Below are 27,250 nucleotides of genomic sequence, written 5' to 3' on the forward strand. Positions count from 1 at the left end.
GGTTGGCCCTTAACTGAATTCCAGTCTGACTGAGCTCCAGGAACAGGAATATTTCCAGGGAGTATGTTTTAAGCCCAGACTGCCAAATGATTTTGAAAAATAAATGTTAGAATAAAAATAAAATTATAACCAAAGTAAATTGATATTTATTTTCCAAAATTAAGACAAAACCAAAGAAGTAAAACTTGTCAAAACCTTGCAATCTTGAATGAACATGAGAAAATAATCATGTTTGCAGCTTTTAAAATGGTAAAAAGGGTAAAATGTATGGACCAAAATATGCTCTGTGAATGACTTGGTTAATTTTTCATGTCATCTTGTTGTTCCTAACTCCAGATCTCATATATATGTCCTTCATGAATGGTGACATTCATTAGCAGCTCGATTACAAGATGCTACTGTAAGCCCTTCCTGTGACGGGAGTTGCTACTCCCTAGGCTTTAGGCTAGAGTAAAGCAATACCAGCCACAATAATGAGAAACTTCTCAGTTGGAAGTCTGTATGACTGTTTGGGTTGGGTAATGAATCCAAACTTGCTTTCAGACCCGCACACATGACAAATGGGGTGAGACAAGATGAAGAGAAATGAGTACAAAACATACCCACTATGTGAGCAATTCCTCTAATTTCCTAGAAGCTACCTGCAGTAGCAAAGGCCACTTGTCTAGTGTGACTAGGAGGGCCTACTTCTTTTTTGCAAATGAAAGGCCGACACCGAGGTTCAAATCACACAAAACAGAATGCAAAGTAACCTTGGATCACAGAAAGGATGTCATAACAAACATGCATGCTCATCACGACACGTATTTTCAAGAAACTAAATTCCACACAATGGACAGCAAAATAATTTTCTCTATAGCGCTCCATTACGGCAACGTTTGTCTCTGTGAAGCAAATATGAAACTGGCCCTCAGATGTTTTGAAACATTAAAGAAATCTTTGAACAGTCCTAGAAAACAAAATCTTAATGTGCTGAACTTTGAGCCTTAAGATCTTTAAGACATCTGCATCCTTTTTCAGCAGGCTTCTTCCTTTGAAACCTGAATGTCAAATACAGTGTAGCTACCAGATGCAAGGTTAGACCAGGTGTCACTGCACCTTAGGCAGGTTTTGCCATACCTCAAGAGGGCTGCAATGACCCGAGCAGACTGTCTCCCTGCTTATCCCAAGTCTGCCTCAGGCCCAAACACGCTGCTTGCAAGCATCCTCTCATTAGGTGCAACATAGAATACCACTTACTTGTATGGGATGTGTTTGCTTCCATTGACAAGGGCGAGGATGACATTGCCCAGTGCTGACAATGAGAGACAGAGGCCAGAGCTTCCCTCCCGGGTTTTGCTGAGCGCTTTCACACAGCTACCCAGGTCAATAAGGTGCAAGCGGCTGCGACCTCCAGACACTGCCATAAACAAAGAAAGCAAACAGTTAGCATGTGCCTCCAAAAGCAGCTTCCCAGGAAAGCAAAAGACTTGACACAACTTGCAAAAAGGAAACAATCCAGAAACCTTTCCTAATTCATGTTAGCAGCAACAAACTGTAGGGGTCCTGTTAACTCACTGTCAGCCTTTATTGCTGTACATTGCTCTCCACTCTGGGCTTGCTTAAAAATTGCCAGGGCTTTCAGTACTCACCCATTCCTGCAGGTTTAACTCTGTGGGAGTCACTACTGTGCTTTTTTGCTTTCTTTTTTGTTTTTAATATAGATCTATTAGCCTGTCCCTAAGTTGGCTGTGTTTCTGTCTCCATCATTACAGATTCTCTGTCCAGAAAACTACAGGCTGGGAATAGCTGCTTTCTGTTATTCTCTGTTATCTCAAGACAATTTCCTAACTGGTTTTTTTTGCATCTGATCTTTGACCACTCTTCCCTGTTAGTTTAGAAGCAACCCGTAGGAAAAGGCAATTTTATTTCTAGGATCTTAACCCAAAAGTTAAGAGCACTATTTGAGACACAAACATAACTGAAACAGGAGTGGGAATACTTTCATATCTGAGTTTAACTCTATTCAAATAAATTCACAGCCATTTTGACACAGCACCTCAACTTATGCATCTGGTAAAAAAAAGTACCAGTGGTGGGGGGAGACCAGTTCACAAGCAAAGATGGCAATGGGAGCAACTACATGATGGGAACCTTAGAAAAGAAGTTTCCAGACACATTTAATTGCTTTGGAAATATCTTATCAACCACAAGCATGTTTTTAAAATGACCCTGCATTCAGTAGCTGTGGTACCATGCCGTGGTATAGAGGCATGTAGGTGCCATAGAAAGTAGAAGGAAATAAGTTTACATAGATATGTGAAGAAGACACCTGTAAAACTTCCTCATACTGACAAAGAGGTGATACGCGATCATATAACTTTACAGATTTGCTCACAGAAAGGAAGTCTACTAGGAAAAATGTATATAAATATAGAAAAAATACAGCTACTAAAGGTATATATAATTATTAGCTGTAGCTTAAAATATGTTAACCTGCACTGAAAAATGAGAGAGATTTAATTTTGCAAGCACTGCAAAACACAGGGCTGACTGCTTATTGCTACTACCCTGTGTCTTGTATGACACAAAACTCTATAAAAATATAAAATCTTTCTGTAGAATGTATTATATATAATTCTATAATCCTGTTTCAGTTGTAGGTGATAGCTAATTAAAATGAAGAACAATAAAATTAGGAGTAGATTTTTATGATAAAAGAAGAAACATGAATAAAGAGAAGGAAAAGATAAGAAAATAAAACCAAAGCAGAGAGGAAAAAGAAAGAAGGAAGAAAGAAGAAAGAGAGAAGAAAGAAGACAGAATACTTTTTCTGTGAAAGTGGTTTATGCTATGGGATCTGAGAATATTCCAGAAATGTAGCCAGCATCTCTGTTAAGAGTTGTTAAAACACATGTGCTGGTTTTGGCTGGGATAGAGTTAATTTTCTTCATAGTAGCTAGGATGGGGCTATGGTTTGGATTTGTGATGAAAAGAGTGTTGATAACCCAGGGATGTTTTCGTTACAGCTGAGCAGGGCTTACACAGAGTCAAGGCCTTTCCTGCCCCTCACCCCACCCCACCAGCGAGTGGCTGGGGGTGCACAAGGAGTCGGGAGGAAGCACAGCTGGGACAGTTGACCCCAGCTGACCAAAGGGATATCCCACACCATATGACATCTTGCTCAGCATATAGAGCTGGGGAAGAAGGAGGAAGGATGGGATCTTTGGAGCGATGGCGTTTGTCTTCCCAAGTAACCGTTACGCGTGATGGAGCCCTGTTTTCCTGGAGATGGCTGAACACCTGCCTGCCCATGGGAATTAGTGAATGAATTCCTTGTTTTACTTTGCTCGCGCGCACGGATTTTGCTTTAACTATTAAACTGGCTTTATCTCAACCCACGAGTTTTCTCACTTTTACTCTTCCAATCCTCTCCCCCGTCCCGGGGTGGGGGGGAGTGAGTGAGCGGCAGTGTGGTGCTTAGTTGCTGGCTGGAGTTATACCACTACAATACAGTAAGTTATGCTTCTTTTAAGTCCTGTTAGTACTTCAGCTACATCAGGTATTAGGCAATGCAGGACTTCCATGTATTAAATGATACTGCAATATTGGTTAAGTCATGCTGAGTAACACAAAACAGAAGTGAAGAATAAATATCTGATCAAAACTAATGTTGGTGGCTAGACATTCAAAATGCTGTAACAGTCCCCAGATTATATGACAACTCATTAAACATGCCCATGGAAGACCACTGTGCTCTCAGTGGTGGGAAATGGTGGGATACTTCTCATGGGGAAATATCTACATGCACTCCAGGCTTCTGCACTCACTGCAGAAAGTAAGGCTTCCCTGGGGAACCATCAAGGCAGCTGCACCTTCACCTCCTCTGAACTGCTCATGGAGGACCTTTGCCTCCCCTCTAAGAGTCCTCTAAGACTGTTACCCTCAGAAGACTTAAACTACCTTTTTTTGGCTACCCCCCAATGACTTAGAAAAACAAAGAAATGTGTTTAGTTGCTAATGAAAACGACTGCAGGTGACTTTACTGATTTATATATAATAAATATTTCCACTGCTAAGATTACCAGACATCGGGGAAGCAAAAGAGAATGAAAGAAATCACTACCCTTCAAAATCTTAGTTATATTGTTTCCACACATATTCCTGTTACACAGGCTGAGGAAATCCAGAATAAGAGAAGTTATCGGATCTTTCCTTCTTATTTAATTTACAAGTCAAAGTAAGACATTTTTAAGACAGCAGATCCACTTGCTTGATCTGAAAACGAAGCTATTTGTTAGGCAAGTTCTCCACTAATGTGCCTGGAAACTACAGAAAGAAAAGTGGAACGTCCTAACACTCATTTTGTCTGTGGCCACACAGATTTTGCAGAGCTGACAGCTGAAAAATTACTGTACCAGTTCTGCCACAGTGCCATTTATTTCAATGGTGCTAAGCCTGCTTCATGACATTCCTGGTAATGAATCTAACAAGGAGGTAAGTACAGTACCAGTGTGTTATTCTAACAGTCAATTTTTACCAAAATCATACGTTAGCCAGCCCTTTAATGTCTTATACTTTAGAAGCTGGGTTTCTGGTGTGGTTTTTCTTTTTCTTTTTCTTTTTCTTTTTCTTTTTCTTTTTCCTATCCTTGTTTAATCCTGTTACTGGAATCTATATATCTTTTCTATCTTCATGTTGTTTTCTGAGAAGTCCTTCATTACAGCAGGAGACAGTGATAATCACTAGGCGCCCTTTCTGAGCAGCTGGAATTCCCCCCTCATTCAATTATCAGTGAGATCTGACCCCGCCTGGCTTGTGAGGCCACTCAGATATGGAAACTTGAAGACAGGAGGTGGTATGGCCACAAGACAAAGATATAACTACAGGCAATGGGCAGAGCATGCCATATTATAATCCAACAGGATCATGTCTTCTTTTTTTAAAATTAGTCATTATAGCCACAGGAGAAAATATTTTCCCTTTTATTAATTGCATTTGAAAATAGTAGAAACGGACTGTGTGTACATGTACTTGCATGCAGTAAAAAGCATAGAACATTAAATAATTTTAATAATAATTCCCCCCAAATCAGCCATCTTTATTCCTATGAACCTTTCCATTTGAGCATTCAGTCTTCCTTTCCACCGCAGGGTGGTTAATTAATGAACCTTTAGTTAATTGAGATTTCTGCTTGCCAGTTCCACAGGGGTTATTACTTAAACACATGCAAACTGCATTTCCATTTAGAGCAACTTTCTGGTTTTCTCTTTTACATTATAAGTACAGTCAATGTAATTTTTATGTATTCAAACATTAGACATTAATATTGCAGTGGTGTTCACCCACTACATATCATAGCTTGCAATCTATTCCTTATTACAAATAACCTATGCAGAGCCAGGAGCTGAAACATACACTATTTCTGCAGAATTGCTTAAGCCCACAAATTTAAAGAAGCAGAGGTCTCTGGTGTCTTTCAAACAAACATTTTTCCTTGTAAAAAATGATTATTTAAAAAAAGAATTTTTATGTGAAAGTTCTCTTTTTTGGCAGGGGTGCTTCTTATATTATATAAAGCTTTTATCACTGGAACTTGCTAAAAAAAAAACCCCTCTGTATATGTCCAGTTATAAACAATTTGAAAGACTTGAAACAGAAGATAAATATAATAAAAAAATATAAATGGTGCGAGTCAAATGAAACCTTTCAAAATTATAGAAACATATAAGTAGACACGGAAGCAGTTTTTCCACATTTACAAGTGGGACACGGAAGTAAAGACACAAGCCAATGAAAGTATCTATGAGAAAGAGAGGAAGCAAGCCAATCTGAAAAGCCCAGAGCCTTTACAAAGAACCACACGTGTCCTTCGTGCATATGTAGTTGGGCCAGCAACTAAAATATCAAGTATCTCCAAGAAAAGGTCAGTTTCCCCGTCGTCAACATGCGCTTCCACACACACTGCCCTCTTTAGGTGCCAAAGAGGAACAGCTAATGTAAGGGTGTCAAGGAATTCCCGTTGCCACAGTATTTTAATCCATGACCTCACCACTATCAGTAAATATAATACTAAAGGCCAATGTGAAAAGCATTTTTTTTTTTTAAGATATAGAGGCCCATTCAGTGCTGAGTACTAATCGTTAGTATCTCCACAGTGACAACTACATTGACATGTGATGGTAATAATCTCCAGTAGCCTTCTAACAGCCTTTGGTGACTCTTTACCAGGCAGGTAGACCGTCTCTGCCAGTACGAATGGCCCCACCTCATGCTGAATGGAGAACTCTTCTAATTTTCACCACTAAAGAATATTGTTTAAAGGACTGTTTAAAACCATTTTCCAGGCAGGCTTGGAGGAGACAGAAGGGAGCAAAGGGACAGCTTACTTCCGCCTTTGCCACTCTTCTCCATGCGGTACTGGTAGATGTGAAGAGTGAAGAGCATGTGGGAGTTGCGGTGATCCTCCTCATCACAGTCCCGCTGGCTGCTGCGACGTGAGGCAATGGCAGCATCGAGGAAGAAGGCAGCCTTCTCTGCTGTAGGGGCACGGAGCTCACTCTGATTCTGAAGCTGCAGGTTAACGCAAGGGAGAAACGACACAAGTCAACACTACCAGACAACTTCCTGCAGTCAGTGCACACTGTGGATATGCTGAGTTCTGATGGAACCAAAAAGGAGGAGGTGCTTAATGGAATGATGGAATGAGGCCCTCCTGACACCGGCAGCAGCGACACCGTGCCCTCCAGGAGCACCACGACTGAATCGAGGCTTTTGAGGGTTTTCACTTGAGGTACCTCTGGTGGCAGTTGTTACACATAGAATCCAGCAACGGGAAACCGCTGGACAGATGCATAAACTTGTTCCTTCACTTTCCCAGAATTTTAAGCTATTTAGGCTTATTAATTATTCATTATTTTCATTATTTTTACTGCCTTTTTTTTCCCCTTGCATTGCTGGCTCTGGCAATCATTGTGTCCTTCTGATGGTTAGAAGTAAAAAAAAATATTGTGGAATACACATCAATACCAAATTCAACAGTTGGTGGAGACTGGCAGGGGCAGGACTACCCTTCAGAAAGTGTCAGATGGGAGAAGTCCACAGATAAATCTGGGAAATAACAGGACTGACGCTTATGTTCAGCCCCATAGCATGTGGTGAGCAGAACAGAAGAGAAGGCTTTTTCCTGGCCCTTCATATCACAAGTTTATGCACCTGCTCACGAGCCAGGGCAATCCATTAAATGCAACAAGGCAGGTAATGTACATACATTCCCATTTGCTGGACCTCAATCCCAGTCAGCAGCCCACTCTTATCTCTCCAAAGTGATAGACAGCATAGGAGGGCAGATATTATTAACCCCCCATAACGTTAGGAATGCATGCATGTTTCATGTCACCTAAGATTAGTTTGTCTGTGGAAGGGACATGTGACTGTGCAATGTGATGGCATTAGTTTTGGCAGTACACAGAGCTGGCCCACAGCCCATAGGATAGACTTGTGCTGTCTGGCGTAAAAACTGAGGAACTCCCATTCTCAGGGTTTGTTCCCCTGTGAAGTAATACAGCTAGAATTTCTCCTAAAAACAGTGCTCCTGTCTTCTCTTTGTGACCATTAATCAGCCTGAGGAGGGATAAAGCCAAGGCTTTGCACTGGATGGGGTGACACAGCTGAAGGCTAAACTCTAGAAAGAGGGAGTGGGGCAGGAAGGAGTTAAGAAGGCGAGCAGAAGGCAGGCCAGTAATGTAAGCAACAAGAAAATGTGCATACTTGGAAAGGCCCAATGACAGACAGTATGACATACGGTGATTATTCATGTGCTATACACATTGCTGATTTTGCATATCTGTATGGCTATAATATAACATTCTCCCTTTGTCTGAGGATTTTGAGAATTCAGGTGTAGGACACACAGCTCCAGAATGTCACTATGTCTTGTAAACACACATAAAAAGGCTTTTTATTCCTTGCAGTTTAATTCAGTATTTTACACTGCAGAGATACATAGCCATCTTATGGAGTTACCTTTTCTCCACTGATATAATTTGTTTTGTATATGGCTGTTCTGTCTGTCTCTATGTGAAAATAAGCAACAATAATGGGATATTTATTATTATTGCTATTGTGCTTAAATAACTTAGTAAAGAATTAAGCCCTAAGGAAGGGCTAGTTGTTACACAGTTATTTAACGAATGTAATATACATAAGCTAATCCAGATCATAACTGGCCGATCTATCACCCCAATGGGAACTGTGAAGACTCAGGTGTCCCATCTAATGTTCACTAGACTGCACCCATTACTAGATACGAGAGGGCAAGATCTCTTGTGATACTCTAAGTATTTCCTTAAAGAACTAAAGCCAGAAAACAGGTGAGAATGTGAACTCTAATTGTTATTTAAAATCAAGATGCAACTTTGTAGTCCTTGGGTAGAATAGAAAAGAATGGAAAATATGATCTAAGTATGTCCAAAAGGCTTAAAGCACAAAGAGGTAAAACAGAAAATTTATTACTTGCTGTTTAAAAATCTCATTATTCATTACTTTAGTGGATGCAAATTGTGATTTCTACGTGGTTGGAGCTGGAAACAGGGTACATGACCCTGTAAACCTGTTTCTTTCTCCCTCCATTCCCCATCCTTGGTTAGGCAGTGCTCTCTGCAAGTTCTGGATGGAAGCAGCCTTTGCCTTTAAGTTGAAAGAATATATTCAAGCTACATTATGCTGGTTTTCTCCTTCTTCATCTACTCACATGAAAATCAGATTCACTCCCTCACAGACAGCAAAATGAAAGAATAGGCCTTTTTTCCTCTCAAACCAGGAGGGGAAAAAAAAACTGGGCTGCTGAGACTTTCTAGTGGTTACCCAGGAAATACATGAGCCAGTTACTCATTCCTGCTGAACATCCAAACCTGAGAAGAGTTCGAGTTATTCTTGGCTTGCCCAGCTCAGGAATTTATTTCTTGGCAGCAATTAATAAGTAGCGATTAATGCTTCCTACAACATTGCTAATGCAAGTGCTATAAATAATGTAGTTTATAAAGAGATAAACAGCCATATTAATGGCCTCCAGCTATTTGTGCAGTACTGTAAATATTTTAGCTTGTTGTTTTACAAGAAGAGAGACCACACTTTTTCTTTTTTTTGAAATGAGGTGAATTTGTGTTTGCACTGAATGTTTTCACATTTTATTGCAAACACGAGCCCCTGCTCAACATCAGTCATACCAGAGGTACAAATATTTAGGCCAGGAGAGCAGATGGCCCTGCAGCTGCAGGTCATAAAGTTCTTGCATGTTTTAAAGTAAACACTTTCAAGTCTATAAACTTTATGCTCTGGGTAGTTCTTGAATTTGAACCATCTCAATAGCTCAAAAAAAAAGTCACATTGCTTGTTTCAATGTAAAATGAACCTTGAATTCACCTGCATGCCATAAATGGGGTCTTCACAAAGGTAGACACCTGGGGACTGGCCATCTTGCAGGCTGCCTGTAGCCACTTCTGACAACAGGTCTCTCAGATTTTCTTCTTTCCCCCACACTTCCACTGCAGATATTCGGACTGAGAAGCGGGCTCCTGTCTTCTCTTTGCGTTCATTGATCAACTTGAAGAGCCAGGAGATGGCACAAGGGATTATGCCGAGGTTTTGCATGGAATCATCCTTCCCAATCATGGTGTATGACTTCCCTGTCAGGGATGGAGGGGCAGAGAAAAGATAATAACTTCACTCCCAGGACCTTCACAGCCTTCTGCCAGGAGAGATTATCCTGCACAGCCTCATGAAAACAACTTCTTCACTACAATAAGGAGAGTCAGCAAGGGAGAAAGGCAAGCAGACAAATAGTACGTGGAAACTGGAGAGCATTTAAAACCGACAGACGAAATCTTGAGCTGCTCTCAAAAATCATTACCTCATGCATTCCCCTGACATCGCCCATTTCCCAGGCAGGGTGCTGCAGGTCCCTATCACACAACACTGCAGCCTCTGATGTGGGTGAATAGTGGGGGGAATTGAGAGAGCAGGGTTGTTATGGTCTCTAAAAATCCCTGCTTTAGATACTGTGAGTATGGTATTCTTTTAATACTATTTTACCTCAAAGCACTATATTATGCTTCATACACTGGAGTTGGGATTGACATAAACCTGGTCCCAGTAACATAAAGATGTAACTTCATATACAGAAAAAAAACAGGTACATGTTGTCATTTGGAGCATAAGTGGGTCCACAATCTGAGTCAAAACCTTCCCCTGGTTTGCTATTATCTGACTCTGCATTTATAGCTCTGGCTTGTCTCTGCTGCAAAAGTTTGCTGATTAAGAACAGACAGAGAGTACCATCTTATACTGCTTTAGGTGTCACTACATATAATGCTCTTAGACAAGTTTTCTAAAGCTCCTAAATTTATAAGCTAAATGATAAATATATAGATCCTTTCAGGCAAGTACTTGTGTCTTCTTTACCTTGTTTCATTTCTTATGTTGAATCTATGTGGAAAAAGATCAGTGAAGAATACATTTCTATGCACAGGTCTGTGGCAAGGTCTGGGTGTTTCCGCGGTTGGTAGAATAATGGTGGTACAGTTAATGAAGCAACCGCAGAGACTCAACTTGTGCTCTAGCAAAGCCTTAGCTAGGCCACCTCTCTGAAGGGCACATAGCACTTGTGACACACCGTTATATGGTGACTTTCTTTTCCACCTCTTTTGCCATCTAGTGTTTGGCAGGTCACATGGGGTTAAATATTTAAGTGCTCATCCTAGTGTTATTCCTGCCTGGCCTGGAGGTTAACCTTTGTGGTTAGTTGGACCAGTGACCCTTCTCCATTCATTGTACCAGAGCTAGTGGCCTTGCAACTTTCAGCACTCTCCAGTTTTTGTTGCATATAATTTGGGATAATCATGGCCTGATACAGCTTGATCTTCTTTATCACTTGAAAAACCGGATTATCCTTTTAAGTTGTATGTGTACATCTGTATTTCTTTGAGACAGTAAAGAATGGAGAACATTGCACACATACAACACAACACTATGCATTAAAGAGATGGTATTTTCAAAATACTGGTAAATAAGTATGAACAAAATATATAATTACTCTTGAAGTCCAGTTATTTCAAAAGAATAGTTTGTTAATGATGATGATTCTCCTTTTTATTGTCTTTCCATGAATACCTGAAGTGCTGTTGATGCGTTTGCAAAGAGCGAGTTTTGGTCCATTGGTAACATTCAGCTAACCATTAGAAAGGGATTTGTTGGTGACAGAATAGAAAGAGGTTAGTAATGAGTCAACTGTCTAATCAGGGAATAGAATATAAATCAAACTACTTGAGTGCCCAGTCACAGCACTTGAATAGTGCCATCACAAACGTCAAGTACTTGAGTGAATACTCACAGCCTTTACGGAACTTGATAAAAGTGGTATTTTGGCAGTCTCCAATCTCAAGCACATTTGTAAAAAAGTAGGTCACCATTGGATCATTCATTGAAAATTAACTGTTGGATCATGCATTAACAATTGAAGACAGTGCTAAAAATTGCTATAGTACTCACAGGGGATGGAATGAAGCAACAAATCAAAGATAAGTTCTGTTTCAAAGAGAATGCTGTCCAACATTTAGACAATACATAAGGTGAATAGATATGTAAGCGAGAGGTGAGGGTTTAGTACAAGGTCATGCACAGTGTACCACTTTCAAATACAATTACTATGCACAGACAAATGAAAGTTTGCTTTCCCTAATCTAATGCACTAGCAAGCTTGCGTTAAAAATATTCACTTTGCTGCTTGAGTAGGGAAATTTAACAATACCAACCAAGCTTGGCATGGCCAAAGCAGAACACGCAGCCATCTGCCCCATTGACCACAGACTGGATCACCTCAGCCACAGTCCCAGCACACACTTCAGCCTGTCACAGATATTAAAAAAAAAAAAGAACAAAAAAAGGAAGAAAAAAAGAGAAAACCATTAACAATAATAAGGAAAATCAACAGAGTATTTTCACTGGAAAATGGTCAGAAGGTCATCAGTTCTCCAGATACACGCTGAAGTATCAAAAAGTCTAAACCTGCTTGTCTCATTCCTGTGACCTATGCTGTTGATGAGAATGACATTACTTGTGTAAGCACATGAAGCAGGACTTTTGCTCTATGTCAAGTAAGTTTCATTTGCTGAAGCATCAACATCCTTTTTGGGGGTTTAACAAAATACACATACTGAAGGGGTTGTGGCTGGTTTGTTAGAACTGCTTATTTAGGGGACTTTAAAAATACATTTTTTTAATTAAAACCAATCAAATAGTGATGAACTTTTACAGGCTCTGTTATTTTCCCAGTTATGGACTGAGTACAGTTCCACTAGCAGGTGGGTAAGGAATGCAAGGGGAACAAACAGCTTCTTTGGTATTAGCTAGGTGACTTTTCTTAATTTTTCTCTACATTATTATGAGTCTTCTTAGCTTTTAGCAGCAGTAGGCTCCATCCTGAAGACTTTAGCAGTATTTTAAGAAGTGCAGCACACAGATTTACCCTGGGAACCCTTAGATTTAAGGTTCAAGCAGGCTGAATGGTCTACAGTACTTCTGCAGCAACTGCCTATCAATAGTGGGTGAAACTAAATCAGAATTAGCACTTCAGGCTTTTATATGAAGCACTTCTCATCTGATAATAAATCATGTAAATTCATTTAGTACACAGGTATTTCTAGACTATCTCTATAACAGTAAACAAAATGGGCCAAGAAAGGGACTGTTCACAGGCCAGCCCTTGAACTGTATCCAGGCATTAGTCTGGGAGGTGCTAGCTGCCTGGACCAGAACTAGGTCAGGGATTGACCTAATGATACGATCATATGACAGTGCTTTAGCTGGCCCTGTATCCTAGCTCTCTTTAGTTTGTGAGTACACACAGAGCCTTACAGTTCTAATTATACTATGAAATGTTACTTTACTCTTCTACTGTCCTCCTTGTGACATTTGGGTAACATAATTCATCCAACCAAAGTCATCTAATAAAAATAAGAAATCTGCATATATACATGAGTAAATATCTGTGGACTAAATTTCCTATCCTCCTATTGTAAACTGTACAACAGAACACTGTATAAATAATCCTTTACTTCTTAATGAATAGGGGACTGCATTAGAGAACTGCAGTTCTGATAAGATCACCGTATCACCAAATAATAAGATTTTATAATATACAAAAACTTGTTGCTATTGAGGATTTGCCTACTAGGCACAATTTAGCACATTTATTGCACATGCAATTTTAGGAGCAATTTTTTTACAGTAAAGAATAAAGAAATCACACAATTATCAAGTTACAATTTAATAAACTGATTCCATTATTGATGACATTGGCGGACCAAGTTCATCTCTGGCCTAACTCCACTGAACATACTACTGTTGCAGCAGAAACAAATTTGGCCCTGGTGCATGCCATTGTTTAATAACTATTCTGATTATACAATGCCTACCTGTGATGCATCTTGAGGGAAAACTGCATCAAAAGCAAACATCTTGGGTGGAACCTGGTTGCCTCTTTTCTGGAAAGCATTCTGACCTCCACAGGTCAATGGGTCATACAGCGTGATTTGCTTTTTACGAGGATCAACTTTTAAGAAAGAGCTGGACTCAGACGTGTCTCTGGCAAGCATGGAAGAAATGCGCACCATGACTTTGACCTGTCAGCAAACACACAAAAAGACAACCACATCTGATTAGCCTCTTGGATCCTCTAGACTGGTATGTTGAGTGAACTTTCCAATTACGCTTGACCAAATCATACTTGCTTGCTGTAGCTAGTGTCCCAGTGGAAGTCAGTGAAGACACAGGAATTCTTATAGGCAGAATTTGGCCTAAAATACACAGTGAATAAAGCCAGAACTCACTTCATCTACTTCAGCAAGCAACATGTGTATTTAGAATTACGAGGTACATCATGGTGTTTTAGTGTCAATGTTACTAAACTATGATGAGGTATTACAACACCTTGTCTAACTCTCAATATAAATTGAAAATTAACTGTACCCCAGTGGCCCAATTAAGAAAGCTGAAAGGTAATCTAGACTGCTAAGCTATCAGAACTGCTGTGGTTTCTACAAAGCAGTCTGATCAATAAAGCAGGCACATAAAAGCCAGATCTGTAATTTATACTTTTCCGATTCTAATCCAAATGCAAAAAGATGAAGTGCTCAGTTCTAAGTGTCCTCATCAAGGAGTTGTGAAGAGAGCCCTGTTTTAATGGTCAGATTTTGAAATTATTGTCAAGGGACTGGAATGTAATAAGTGATAAAAGATTTGTTAAAACATGTTAGCTCACAACTCATTAGATGGCTACATAATAAGACATTATTCCTAAGACAAAAATACATCTTCATGGATTTAATAAGGTTATACTGCATCCTTAGCCCACTTGGAAAGTAATTTAGATGAAAGTAAAACTGATGACAGTTGGTCTGACTTTGGTTCTCCCCATAAATTCTTCACCTGCAGACACGAGTTCCTGAACTTTAAAGGGCAAATATCACCTCTCTGCCAGCTCTTGCCTCTAGCCATACCTGCACACACTTTGTCCTAGAGCAGACTGACTTTCACACCAACCAGACAGAACTTTTATCTAAATGCTCCTTGACTGTAGGTCACTTGTATCACACCCACCCATGGTTGGCATGCAAGTGACCACAAAGGGTCACTTCAGCATAGGGTAGGATCACATCTGCTGTTGGAATGGCAGATGCACCCTGGCAGGAGGTTGTAGCCCTAAAAGGTAGATGAAGCTGCAGTTTCTGTTGGCCTCATTGAGACTGGTGCTCTTTGTATGTACATCTCATTTCATGTTGGCCTAAACTCATCCCACAGGGAAATAAGCCAGCTGCTTTGAGAGGTAAAATCTGTGCAAATTCACTTTTGATACAGCTCCTTTGAAGACAACAGAATGAGACCAGAGATTAATTGGGATTATTCAGCTTTTTTGTGATGTCTTCTCTATATGTCTGTGAGTCAAAGTGGTAATTTGACTCCACATATTTTAACATGGGAAAACGTGTTGTCAATAGATGATGAAATAGTCACAAATCTGTGCACATGATTTCAGTTTTACACAAATAGTTGAGGGAAAGAGGAAAAATACTCTTGGGTGTGAATGGGTTTTCCTCTCAACTACTTGGCTGAGCTGCTTATGAAACCTAACTTCTAACTGGAAAAAACCACTTCCAATATTTTACCAAAGGCGCTCTTCTAAACCCAGCCCTAAGCAGAGCTGATTCCTGCTGAGGACAAAGGCAGCCAATGCCCTGAGTCAGTCCACATGAACTAGACAAGGTTTGAATGTTTATTGCAGCCCTAGATCTCCTGGCAGCTCAGAAGGGAGGCACTAGTCAAGTTAGCAGGGAAGAGAGGGAGTATAACATTGAATCCTAGAGGAGCAAGAGAACAAAGAGCGATATCAGTCTTGATCTGTTTTCCGGTTTTCAATTTCAGATGTCTTTGGCTTTTTCTACTGTGTCTCACATTTTTAAACAGGTGCTAACATTGAGAGCATTAGGCTGATCTGCTGGAAACCAAAATAAATGCTATTCAACTACTTTAAATAAAAAACTTGCTCTGCTTTAAAAAAATATTTCTCTTTAAGTTTATGTGTATTTTTGGCTGCTATGCATCCATGTCCTCCAGAGCCTTGATCCTTGTGTGCAAAGGAGAGTTAACTGAATACCCTGCAGCTAAGTTTCTTTGCGTTTTGGAGAATGACTAGTGCGTGAAATATAACAACACTTCATACGCAGGCAGTCTAAGAGTCCTTTCTAGCCTCAAACTGTATGGGAATTCAGTTTTAACTTCAGCTACAACAGTTTTGTTACAGTGTAACATCACTGGCTTGGGTCCTGATTTAAACCTATTCACACAAAGCCAGATTAATACCTGTCACTTCTTACTGAAGTAATACTGCAAATCCTCCTAACTTCCAACAGCTATAGTGACAGAAGCTGAGGCATCAGGTTTCTCTTTCCCCGGAGTAAAAGACCAATTTAACTCAAATCCTAAAAATTTACTAGCATCAGATAAACTGAATGAACCACTACAGAAAAAAATCTCATCTCAGAAGTCCCAGGAGATGTCTGACAGCATACACTTTCTAGCCATTTGGCTCCTCAACTCTGGCAAACATAGACATTTCTCAAGAAAAATTACTGCTATTGCCATAAACCTTTGCATTTCCTGTGCATTGGGGATTTTTGTCTGGAGACATAATAATTCATGTATGTTAGGGCAAAGGAATATCATATTGATTACATGTGGATATTCTGATAGATGGACCACTTCTTAATCTGCAGCTAATTTGTTTGCAGCTGGTATGAAGATGTCTGTGCCCCTTGGCACAGCTGAACCTGGGCAATTCATCTCACCTCCATTTAGACCATCCTGCAGGAGCTGTCTTCATGCAAGCCAGCTGTCTGACCCCTTTGTAGACAACAGACAGAAACAGGCTCTTCTAGCATGTATTTCACGTATTCTGTTTTATAGACCTGCCTTTCAGATAAGATGAGTTGGACTCCACAAGTGCTTCTTGCCTTCTCTATACCACCGCAAGTATCTTAAATGATTACCTGAGATGTAGGTGCCTACATTGTAGGCTGTCTAAAGTTATTCTTTCTGCTGTAAACATAATAAAAATGTTTTTCCTCGGCAGTATAGCCCCTGATCCAAATTCAGTAGCATACAAATATCTGTGTGATGGTCTTCAGCAAAAATCACATGCTAACAAAAATAAAGATGGGTGCACGAGCATGACGGACACCGAACACAGGTAGTAGCAATAGATTATTTGAAGTCATCTGATGATTTGTATACCCTAGAGTATTCTCCCAGGCTAGTTTCACACCAGTGTAACTCTTTCAAATTACTCCTGATTTACATTACATTAATTGAGAAGATGATTAGGTCCTGGCTGTGCAAAATACATGTCTACTGCATGCTATGGGAGCTGTGACTATAGGAAAACCCAACAAGTAGGCAAGTTACAGGTAAACTTCAGCCCTGAGAAACATGTATTGGGATTCAGAACTGCATACATAACTGTGGCAAAATAACCTAGGCAGACCAGATAGATTTTTAAACATCTGAGCTGGATGTATCTTCTCAGGAAACAGGCAGGCTTGTGGTCTAGGAATCAGGCTGAGACTGGGGAGCTAGGACCCCTCCTAACAAATACAGTATGTTTGTGAACTAGAGTGATACAATCTCTGTTTCACACTCCCCACCTGTACAACAGGCTGAGTCATAGCAAGGCATACGGATACATTCAGTCATTACCGGGCTCAAAGGACTGGCAGTTGCCATTAGGTAGGCACTCCATTATTAAATGTTATTATGCATGTAACCTAAACCCAAGGATTCGTGCAAACCATTTCCCAACAGTGGTTACGACAAGAGTAAATCAACTAAGCTACAGCAGTAGAAGCGATGGGAGACCACAACCTCCTGCTCTGTTGTTGCAGTCCTTCGTGCAATTCACAGCTGGGGGTAGCAGGGGGAGGCTCAGAGTCCGTGCTGGCCCCACCAATCCACACCACAGGGGAGGCAGTGTGAGGATGGGTGAACATAACTCAGCCAGCTATGGGGATAGCACAGGAACTTAATGGACTTAAAAGACTTCATTTCAATTTAAGGAACAGACAGGTTGAAGATCACAGCGCTGCTCTGGGGAAGGCAGAAATACAGCACAGTTAATTTGAAACTAACTGAACAGTGAAGTTTAAGAACTTGAATACTTTATGCTTGCAATTTATATTTAAATAAACTGTAAATTGAACTTCTCCTTAAAAAGAAGCAAGCAGGTTTTCTGCTTCACTTCCCATGTGTCATTACTCCTTTAGTCCAATGCTACAGTTTCCCACTAATCTCTTGTAATTGAAGGGTTTAAGAGATACCACTTGGATTAACGGGACCACCTAGTCTGCCAGAAATTATTTGAATCCCAGTGATCAGGTCTTGGCAGCGCCCAGCCTTAGACGTACCTCTGACTGTTTCTACAGGGAAACATGAAAGCAGTCTCTTGAGACACGCGCTGTTGGTAAAACAAACAATTTGGGCCTAATTTTGATCTAATTTTACACTCATGCAAACCTGGCTGAACTCAGCAAGAATTACCCTAGCTTAAATGTGGGGAGAGAATAAAAGAAAAGGTTACTTGCTCTGCATCATCGTTGTGCCTCTTCTAGGATATGTTTGTTATTCTGGAAACATTTTTTTAATGTATTTTCTCCCACAACGTCACAGGATTGCATTTGACAACTATTCAGTCCACCAGGAATCCCATTTACTTCTCTGAATTGTAGTTCCTGCTTACACAGATTTGTTCTGTTCTTAAATGAGTTTTACAGTCACTGAATTTCACAATATTACTCCCAATGTGCAATGCCACAGACGAAACAACGATCAGAGCTGCACTGTTTACGTTTCCTCAACAAGGTTTCTTTATATTTTTGTATATGCATTTATTTTATATTATATGTATGTGTATTTAAGTTATATACACTATTTTTTAAAAATGCATAAATATTTTTCTGAATATATATATATACAAATTTAATATACAAACATTTTTCATAAATCTCTTTCCAAATCATAAGTATTGGCACTGAAGAGTTCCTTCATGTGTACCTTCAGTAGCATCAGGGGAAGATATAGGGGAATTGCTGTAACATCACTATGCTTCTGTGCTGTAAAAATAAACACAGACCTTTTAATGAGCTCTACTGCAATTTCAGCTGCCTGAACCATGTTCCTGTGCTTTCTGCCTTTTTACCTAGTGCATCCCTATATACACATCAACCATTTCTTGGTGAGGGAATTTGCTATTTGCAGGATTCTTCCTCAGCTAAACTCAATTTGTGACCTATCATGGACCTTTTGTTATGTTCTTTCTCTGTGGAGAAGGACAAAGGTTCAGCATGCTCTGCAAAGTAGAACTGGTGCCATAGGAAAAGAAAGAATACAAGAGTCCAGCCCCAGCCACTGACAGTCCCATGTCCCCTGTGCCCACGGGGGTCTGTCTGGAGGACTGGCAGTGAAAAGAGCACAGAAGGTGGAAGAGGTAAGCTGTGTCAAATCTGTATCAAACACGAATAACTACAAACAGAGGCTGGAATGTGGCAACACAAGCAATCAGAGATTGACGCTGGGGATATTATCACTTCCTTCTACTCCTGCCTGTAAGATTTCATTTGGGGTTCATTTATCTAATTACTGCAGGGACAGGGCTAGACAGCTGTTGCTTTGGGCATTGTGCTTGCCTTTATGAGCTGCTTTTCTCATCAATCATTTGAGCAGCTTCTGCTGGACATGTGCCGAGTAGTGGTGGGAGGCAGGAGCTGCAGTGCAGTCATGGGCGAGACAGGCCAGCCGGGGCTATTGAGCTGTATTAGCACTCCATCAATGTAATGGCAATCACTGGCTGCAGGAACAGCCCTATTGGAGGTTAATGAAGAGTGGGTTTTGTAATTCCTCACTGTTACAGTTGTAAATAATGGTGGCAGGCATGCATTTTTGCTGTAGCCAGCCACAAAATACTACAGCACAAGAAAATCTATGACATCCCGAATGCTTATGCACATACATGCTTTTGCATGATGGATGTAAAGCTAGAAGTCTTTCTGTAATGCCCAGAGAATGTGGAAACAGTCTGCTAAGCATTTTAGAGGATCTTTTTTACAGATCATGAGACAATTAACTGATTGTGCTAAAATGAAATCTAGGAGGTCAAGACAGACAGACTGTGCCAGAATGAGACAAATACAGAATTGTATGAGTGGACGTTATTTTAATGGAAGTCTCCTGGTTACATTTTGGGGAAAAAACCCCAACCAACCAACCAACCAAAACAAACAAACAAACAAAAAAACCAAAACCAAACAAACACCAAAACCCCCAAAAAACACAAACAAAAAAGCTCTGGTAAATTATGCCAGTGTAAGCTGGTCAGGAAGCACATGTAAACAGGCCTCATTCTCCTCTCTTTCTATTTTCACAAAGGTAACTCTTGTAGGCTTCAGTTCTTCACTTTAGCACAAATTAGAAAATACTCAGGCCTGGTGAGTCATGTTCTTTGTGGAAATGGCTGTTACTGCTACTTTGGAAAAGCAATGAAAACAATTTAAAAAGGAATACCATTAGGGCTCACAGGTCTCCTCTTTTTTACAACTATCCCTCTGTTTCTTTCTGATGTAATTGCTAAAACTTTACCAGCTCATCAACCTTATCCTGTACAGCAGTTAAATTAATTTGCACTTGTAGCAATAATGGGAAGTAGTGTAAGTGTACAGTCCCAAACACCAATCATATTATTCTAAGAACTTGCCCTTATGAGGATTGTACCCATTTTCAATTGGATGATGTAACTTTATTAGTAAATTCTGTAAAATCTGGTGTGAAATATGCTCAGGTCACAGGGCATGGTTCAGTGACCTCTTGTCTTGTTTGCGTCAGCAGTAGCTTTGAGTTTTGTCACTGTAATTTGGACAGGGCTGAGCACTGACACTGTCTGAATCCAGCATGTACATCAGCCCAGTCCCTCAGCTCTTGTATTGCTACTTCAGCATTTACTAGATTAACATATAGCACTGCAACTTTCTTCTGTTCTTTAAAAAAAAAAAAAAAATAAAAAAGACATAAGGGTCATCCTGTCATGGAAACAATCTTTCCCTAAGTTTTCCCACATGCATCCAACAGACTGTGATCCTGGTTTTCCTTTTGCTTCCTTCTGATCTCTTTGAGGGAAGTCTGCATTTCAGACCTGCAGAGCTGGGGCAGGCTGCATGTTGCCTCAAGAAGGAGGGGGAGATTTTTCCAGCTTCTGATGCTTTCCACATACATGCACATGCATCCACGGAAGTCTACCTGCATCTATGATGGGGCCAACAACAGCCTAACTTCAGCTCATGTTTGGGGATGAAATTTCAGCACTTACTTTTGGAGAACATCTTTAAACGTCAACGTTAGTGGCATTTTCATAAGAACTGAACAAACCAAAACAGGCTTCCACAATCCCAGCATGAACATGGGATCAGCTGGCAAATCTTGTCTCCCCTACAGTGGATCCGCAGATATGTAAGCATGCACCTACTCATATGGTCAGCAGATGCCTTACTTAAGCCTCTAACACAGTACTGCGAAAATTCTCTCTCTCACTCTGACAAGAATTTATTTTTCTGTGCTGAGTAGCAAGCCAGTTGGATGCCATGAATTTAAAGATCTCCTCATTTCCTTAGTGTCAGATCTCTTTACCTTTCAAAAGCGAACAGATCTTTTGCTTCACTTCAGTGACTTTTTAGAGTAGAGGGTTTCTCCCCTTCCTTTTTTCTACTTAGTACAACTTTTTCAAAAGGGTCTGTAGATAAGAAGTATCTATGTCTAGTAAATTAAACAAGGCAAAAACTGTTCCTTGGCACAAAAAGGCCAGCATCCTTCCCTGTAATTCTCATCCTCTGCTATGGTGTAGCAATATCCTTGGTCTGCCAAGATGGTTCTTTGCCCATGCTAATTTAAAAACCATGCCTGCAGTTGTTTGGGAGTACAGTCTACTGGCCCAAAACCATGCCAGGGACCTTGTTACCAATGCAGGAGTATGGATGATTGAGTGCCAGTGCCCAGGAATACTTCCTGCTCCTGTTTAATTTACTTCATAGTCTGTACAGGTTTTATCTGGGATAGAGTTGATTTTCTTCAGAGTAGCTAGGATGGGGCTATGGTTTGGATTTGTGATGAGAAGAGTGTTGATAACCCAGGGATGTTTTCGTTACAGCTGAGCAGGGCTTACACAGAGTCAAGGCCTTTCCTGCCCCTCACCCCACCCCACCAGCGAGTGGCTGGGGGTGCACAAGGAGTCGGGAGGAAGCACAGCTGGGACAGCTGACCCCAGCTGACCAAAGGGATATCCCACACCATATGACATCTTGCTCAGCATATAGAGCTGGGGAAGAAGGAGGAAGGATGGGATCTTTGGAGCGATGGCGTTTGTCTTCCCAAGTAACCGTTACGCGTGATGGAGCCCTGTTTTCCTGGAGATGGCTGAACACCTGCCTGCCCATGGGAATTAGTGAATGAATTCCTTGTTTTACTTTGCTCGCGCGCACGGCTTTTGCTTTAACTATTAAACTGGCTTTATCTCAACCCACGAGTTTTCACTTCTGCTACTCTGATTCTCTCCCACATCCCACTGGGGGAGCAGTGAGCAAGCAGTTACGTGGGGCTGAGCTGCCTACCAGGGTTAAAACACTCCATAGTTCGAGCTACAGAACTTTGCTCAGCTTGGCCATGTTTTCCATTCTTTAAGTATAGGTAACTCAGATGGTGCAGTAGTGGCCTCCCAAGCATGTGATCTGCCATATGTTGCTCTGTTCATATTCCAGACTGGCTTGCTGTCTACAGATCCACTAAACCCAGAAAATACATTTGTGGCACTACCAAGGCAAGCCTCCCTAAAGAACTTCTCTGCTCTCATGATTGATGACAAGGCTGCTGTAGTTCTTGCTGCCTACATAGCGTTGCCACTAGCCCCTGACAGAGAGGGAGCCTTCAGTAGCAAGTCACTTGGCTCTTTCTCATAGGCCATGCTCATATCCTGCTGCACTGCAGAAAGACTGAAGAGAATTCTGCTTCACTCATTTCAAGTTTTCTCTTAGAAACCTACACTTCCAGCAAAACATGACTGCACAGCCTCAGCTGCCACAAGGACTGACGTTGATAGAAAGCAGTAGCAATATCAACAGTAGCAAAATCTCAAGCACGGTCATTGATAATTATGTCTGCTATATTACTTCTAAGAGTCTAAGTTTCCCTTTTTGTGAAGCTCTAAAAAAGGTGCACAGGGTTCGGCTTGGTAAGTTTAAGCAGGCAGGTCACCTTATCCCTAATTAGAGAAAGGGTGGCACCGAGGCCTTCATGTTACACATTCTCAGGAGAACAGGAACTCCCAGATGAACAAGGCTTTCTGGTTTTTTGTCTAAGAAAACAAGAATTTCTATGGAAATAATGCAGATAAAAGACTGTCCTTTCAGTGCTAGAGAAACAAAGGATATACAGGTATTGCACGTAAGATGTATAATCACAATTGTAACCTTTTCCATTATTTATAAAGATGATCTCCATGACTGCATACAAAAGAAGATTCCCCGGTCTGCACATAACAGTGTATGGCATAGCACCATAAATAATAAGTAGCGATGCAATCAGATAAGGATTTACATTATTTAAGCCAAGCCAAAAGAAGTGACAAATTGCAGTTAAATGCAGATAAGTGTGGAAAAAAGATGCGTAAAGCTTTGGAGTGGCAGTTGGTAATGACAGCCAATAAATAAAAGGGATGGTCATGGTACTGACTAGGAAAAAGATTTCAGAATTCATGGGGAGGAAAAGAATTCCAAAGAAAGCAATGGACCACACTGCTAAAGGGAGTCTATATAAATGGAAGGAGATACAATTATTATATTAGGCAATATAGGTGAGATATCTAATAGGTGCTTGGGTTTTCAGAGGAGAAATCCAGAGGGGGAGTATAACTAGCCTGCAGTGCCATATGTTGCACGAAACAATCAGCAGAGACTTCAGGGATTAGAGCTAGATGCTTTAGTGACAAATACAATACATTATAATGTCATTGAATTCAGCAATAATTCCTTATTGACCTGCAAGTATATGAGATGAGAATCTGATCTTAGTTAGGAACAACCACCAACCAAAGGAAACTTGAAAAACGAGAAAATGATAAAACCTGGATCCAAGCGATAACATGATTTATATTGTTAATGAACCTTTCACCTGAAGATCCTACAGGGCTTTCCAAAGGCTTCTGACAAGATCCAGATGTATATTTACAATTATGCTCATTTTTCAACTGCAGAAATGAGGCATAAAAATAAATGCATTATCCAAGATCCCAGGAAAGACTTGCTTTACCTAAACAGACTGCCTGAAATCTACTTCTTCCCTTTCTTATCCCATAACCATAGGCTGTAATGTTTACAAGGGCATAAAACTGATATTAAATTTACTTCTGCTTTCGTGTTATGTCCTTTTCAATAGTACCTGCATGCTTCTATCTTTGGCAGTGGTACAGGGAGGCACAATAATTACCAAACCCAAGCAGCCAGTCACTTAGAATTAATTAGATCCATTTGTAATGCTATATATTATCTCTAACTAAAAATGCATTTGTTGAGCTTTAACAGAAATCCGTGGAACAGATTTTTATACTGGGCTTGATTCTGCATGCCTCTGAAACAAACAGGATTATTTATTGTGCCTGCGACAAGACAATAGAAGACAAGACCATACAAGGTGCATTTAAAGGTTCACATAAATCTATAATATCTCATCTCCAACAATGACCCCACCATCTGCCCGGTGAGCCTCCCATGGCAGTGGGATGAACTGATGTCTCACTGGTCCCCTCCGAACTGTGCTTTGCCAGCACCCACATGGCTCACGCGCCACTTGCATCCTCCCAAGACACAAACTGGGGGGGGAACTTATACAATCAGGAGAGAGCCACAGGGTCCAATGAGCCACCTTGTAGTCTGAATCAAATCTACAGCCCATTGGGGACATTATTGGGCTTGGGCATATTAATAGTGCCATTTGTGGGATGCTGTAACTCCTTTCGGGGTGGGAAGAGGAGTGGCCCAGAAAGGTCTCCCCTGGGTACATACAGTACCTGAAGCTGCCTCTCCCAGCTCCTCCAGAACCTGTTGCAGAGGCTCTGGTTCCTTGTCCTTCCTCAGATTTTTTTTGATTTTTCTTTTTAGTGCCTTCCCCAGTCCTAATATTCAATTTCTTTCTGACCAGTAGTGAACATTGTGTTGGGATTTTCAGTAGCCTCTTGAAGGCACTATAACCTGACTCTTACCCCTGAAGGAAAGTAAATCCAAGGAAATCGTGTGTCTGAGCAAATTTGTTCCTAAAAGCTGAGGATCAGCAAACACATTCTTTGGTGGTACAAGGATGCTCTTACTTACCTGGAAAAAATCTAAAGACATATTAGCTAAACCTAGGCTGCTGGTGCAAATTATATCTGTGTTGTACTCTATGATATTGGTTCCTGGGCATGCATCTGACTCCAGGTACAGCACAGCTCATCTCCACTGCATCCTGTGTTCCCATGGGAAGAAATCCAGGTATGCAGGCATGGAGGATGGTAGGGTATGCTTAGCACTGATCCTGACCTGTCTGATCACAGAACCAAGATATCAGGACAGTAATGCTTTTCTGTGTTTTTCTTTTTTTGTTGTTGTTGTACTGAACATAAGTAGCTAAATAACAGAATCAAAATGATACCAAATCAGAGAGGAAGACAAACAAAAAAGACAGAAAGAAGATTAAACAGGAGGCCCCAGGTGAGAACTAACTGGAAACAGTACTTTGACAAATGAAACTTGCCTTGCATCACAGGGACCCACTAACTTCTTTTACCCTCAGCTGTACTATACAGCATAACATTGCTGCTGACCCTCTTCCTTGACAAATGCAACTCTCTAGCAATGAGAAACAGCCAACAAAGTGCCCATCTGCCTAGCGAACCCTATCAGTTATGATTTCATCCACTGCTTGCTGCCTTGTTAAATGCTGTAATAAATAACAGCAGTGTTTGTGAATAGACCAGGTAACTTGCCCTAGAATGAATAATCCAGTGCTTGTTAGTAGTCTTCACACATGCCCTCAGTTGTAACTCTACAATCTTAACTCAGGCAAAATTCAACCTCAACCACCATTTCCTGACTTTTGAGTGCTTAACCATGCAGCCTGAACATTCCTTTAACGTTGCTGTTTGTCAGCGGAATAATTCATTATGTTGTGTGCAGCTTAGGGACTGTGTAATTCTTTCTAGCAAGTAGCAGCCTTTAACGAATGGTACCTGATCAATAATGCAGAATTCAACATTTGAGAATAAATAAAAAGCCTTTTTCATGAGGGGTGTCTGTAGGAAATGTCAAAACCATTTATCAAGAGTCCAGGCTGATAGCCTGCAGCTGCTGTCCACAAGAACTATAAAAACAAACTTTGTTGAGTCCTACAAATATGTTTTTTTGGCTTGAGTGTAATTAGCTTTTTCCATGACCAAAACACAAAATAAGGACTTATTGAGTATGAATGCAATGGTCATTACTAGAGCCTTTTTAAAGCAGAACTTTGCCATAATAGTACTTTGTCCTTAAGCTGCTAATTATACAGGATTATTTTATATTGTCTTTTAAAGGTGCACCTTTAAAAAAATCCTCACTGTAACTCTAGCCATGTTGAACTGCTCAATACAAATGCAAAAAAGGCATTCATATTTGGGTTTCAAAAACTCACATTAACAAGGCAATTGGACAAACATTACAAACAAAGACAATGGTAAGCACTTCACCTCTTCCTGATATCTAGGTGAAGCATCTATCAAAGGAGCAAGCCGTTTTGACTATTTTGGAAAGCTTTTGTTTTTCTTAATAAATGATTTAACAGAGAAGCACAGGGCAACTCCAGCTCCTTTGCTAATTATCTGCATCCAGCTGTAAGTGGAGTAGCAATAGTTAATGGGTATAATCACTACTGACAAATATGAGCACGATGTTGCAAAGGGAGGTTTAATGAAGTTTGCTTTAGTCCTGCATAGCTTAAAAAACTTCACTGTAAGGGGCAAAGGGATCCCTCATCAAATCCTAAGTCTAGTGTGATCAGTTTTCTAGGCATGCAATTGAAATAACTAAGTATAATCTCATTCTGGACTCTACATATACAAGCAAGGCTCCATTGCATCTATCACCAGGAAGGGGACTGCATTAGCCATGTAAGCTTAATTCCTGAAGGTCAAGCTCTTGATCACTTAGGAGCTGCTCAAGAAGACTTCACCTTTATCCGCCTGAACTACACTGACAATTTGGTTTCTCTCTTTTCTGATGCAGACAGAGCGCTCAGATGGTGGATAGGAACAAGCAGATGATCTTGGTGAGATTGGGCAGGCAACAATTCTACAGCTCCATCCACTCTCTCTCAGAGGCGGGTGACAGAGTTGGCTGCTTCATCTCCTCTAAAACCTTATTATTTCCAGTTCAGTCATAGCAATGTCACCATGAGTCAATGAGATCCAGTGTTCTCAAAACTGAGATCACTCAGCAAAGGCCTTGGTGTCTTTGATCGGTAACAATTCCTGCAGAGACACTGTAGCTCTGTTGACACTACTGGAAATATCCTAGTTATTACACCAATGAATTTATTTCAATATCCATCTTTTTACACAGTC

At 40.6% G+C, this 27,250-nt stretch overlaps 1 protein-coding gene across 2 annotated transcripts in view; it reads right to left on the bottom strand.

Annotated features, from left to right (window-relative positions):
* KIF26B (kinesin family member 26B) overlaps positions 1 to 27,250 on the bottom strand; it is a 309,748-nt gene that overhangs the window by 55,799 nt on the left and 226,699 nt on the right. For both annotated transcript variants that reach the window (XM_075089362.1, XM_075089363.1), the window contains exons 6-10: positions 13,452 to 13,658; positions 11,790 to 11,883; positions 9,403 to 9,665; positions 6,369 to 6,552; positions 1,240 to 1,399 (exon numbers count right to left, since the gene is read on the bottom strand). In XM_075089362.1, the coding sequence (XP_074945463.1) occupies positions 1,240 to 1,399; positions 6,369 to 6,552; positions 9,403 to 9,665; positions 11,790 to 11,883; positions 13,452 to 13,658 (908 nt within the window). The remainder of the gene's footprint in view (positions 1 to 1,239; positions 1,400 to 6,368; positions 6,553 to 9,402; positions 9,666 to 11,789; positions 11,884 to 13,451; positions 13,659 to 27,250) is intronic.

Source organism: Phalacrocorax aristotelis, chromosome 3, assembly GCF_949628215.1.
Source record: "Phalacrocorax aristotelis chromosome 3, bGulAri2.1, whole genome shotgun sequence".
NCBI classification, from domain to species: domain Eukaryota; kingdom Metazoa; phylum Chordata; class Aves; order Suliformes; family Phalacrocoracidae; genus Phalacrocorax; species Phalacrocorax aristotelis.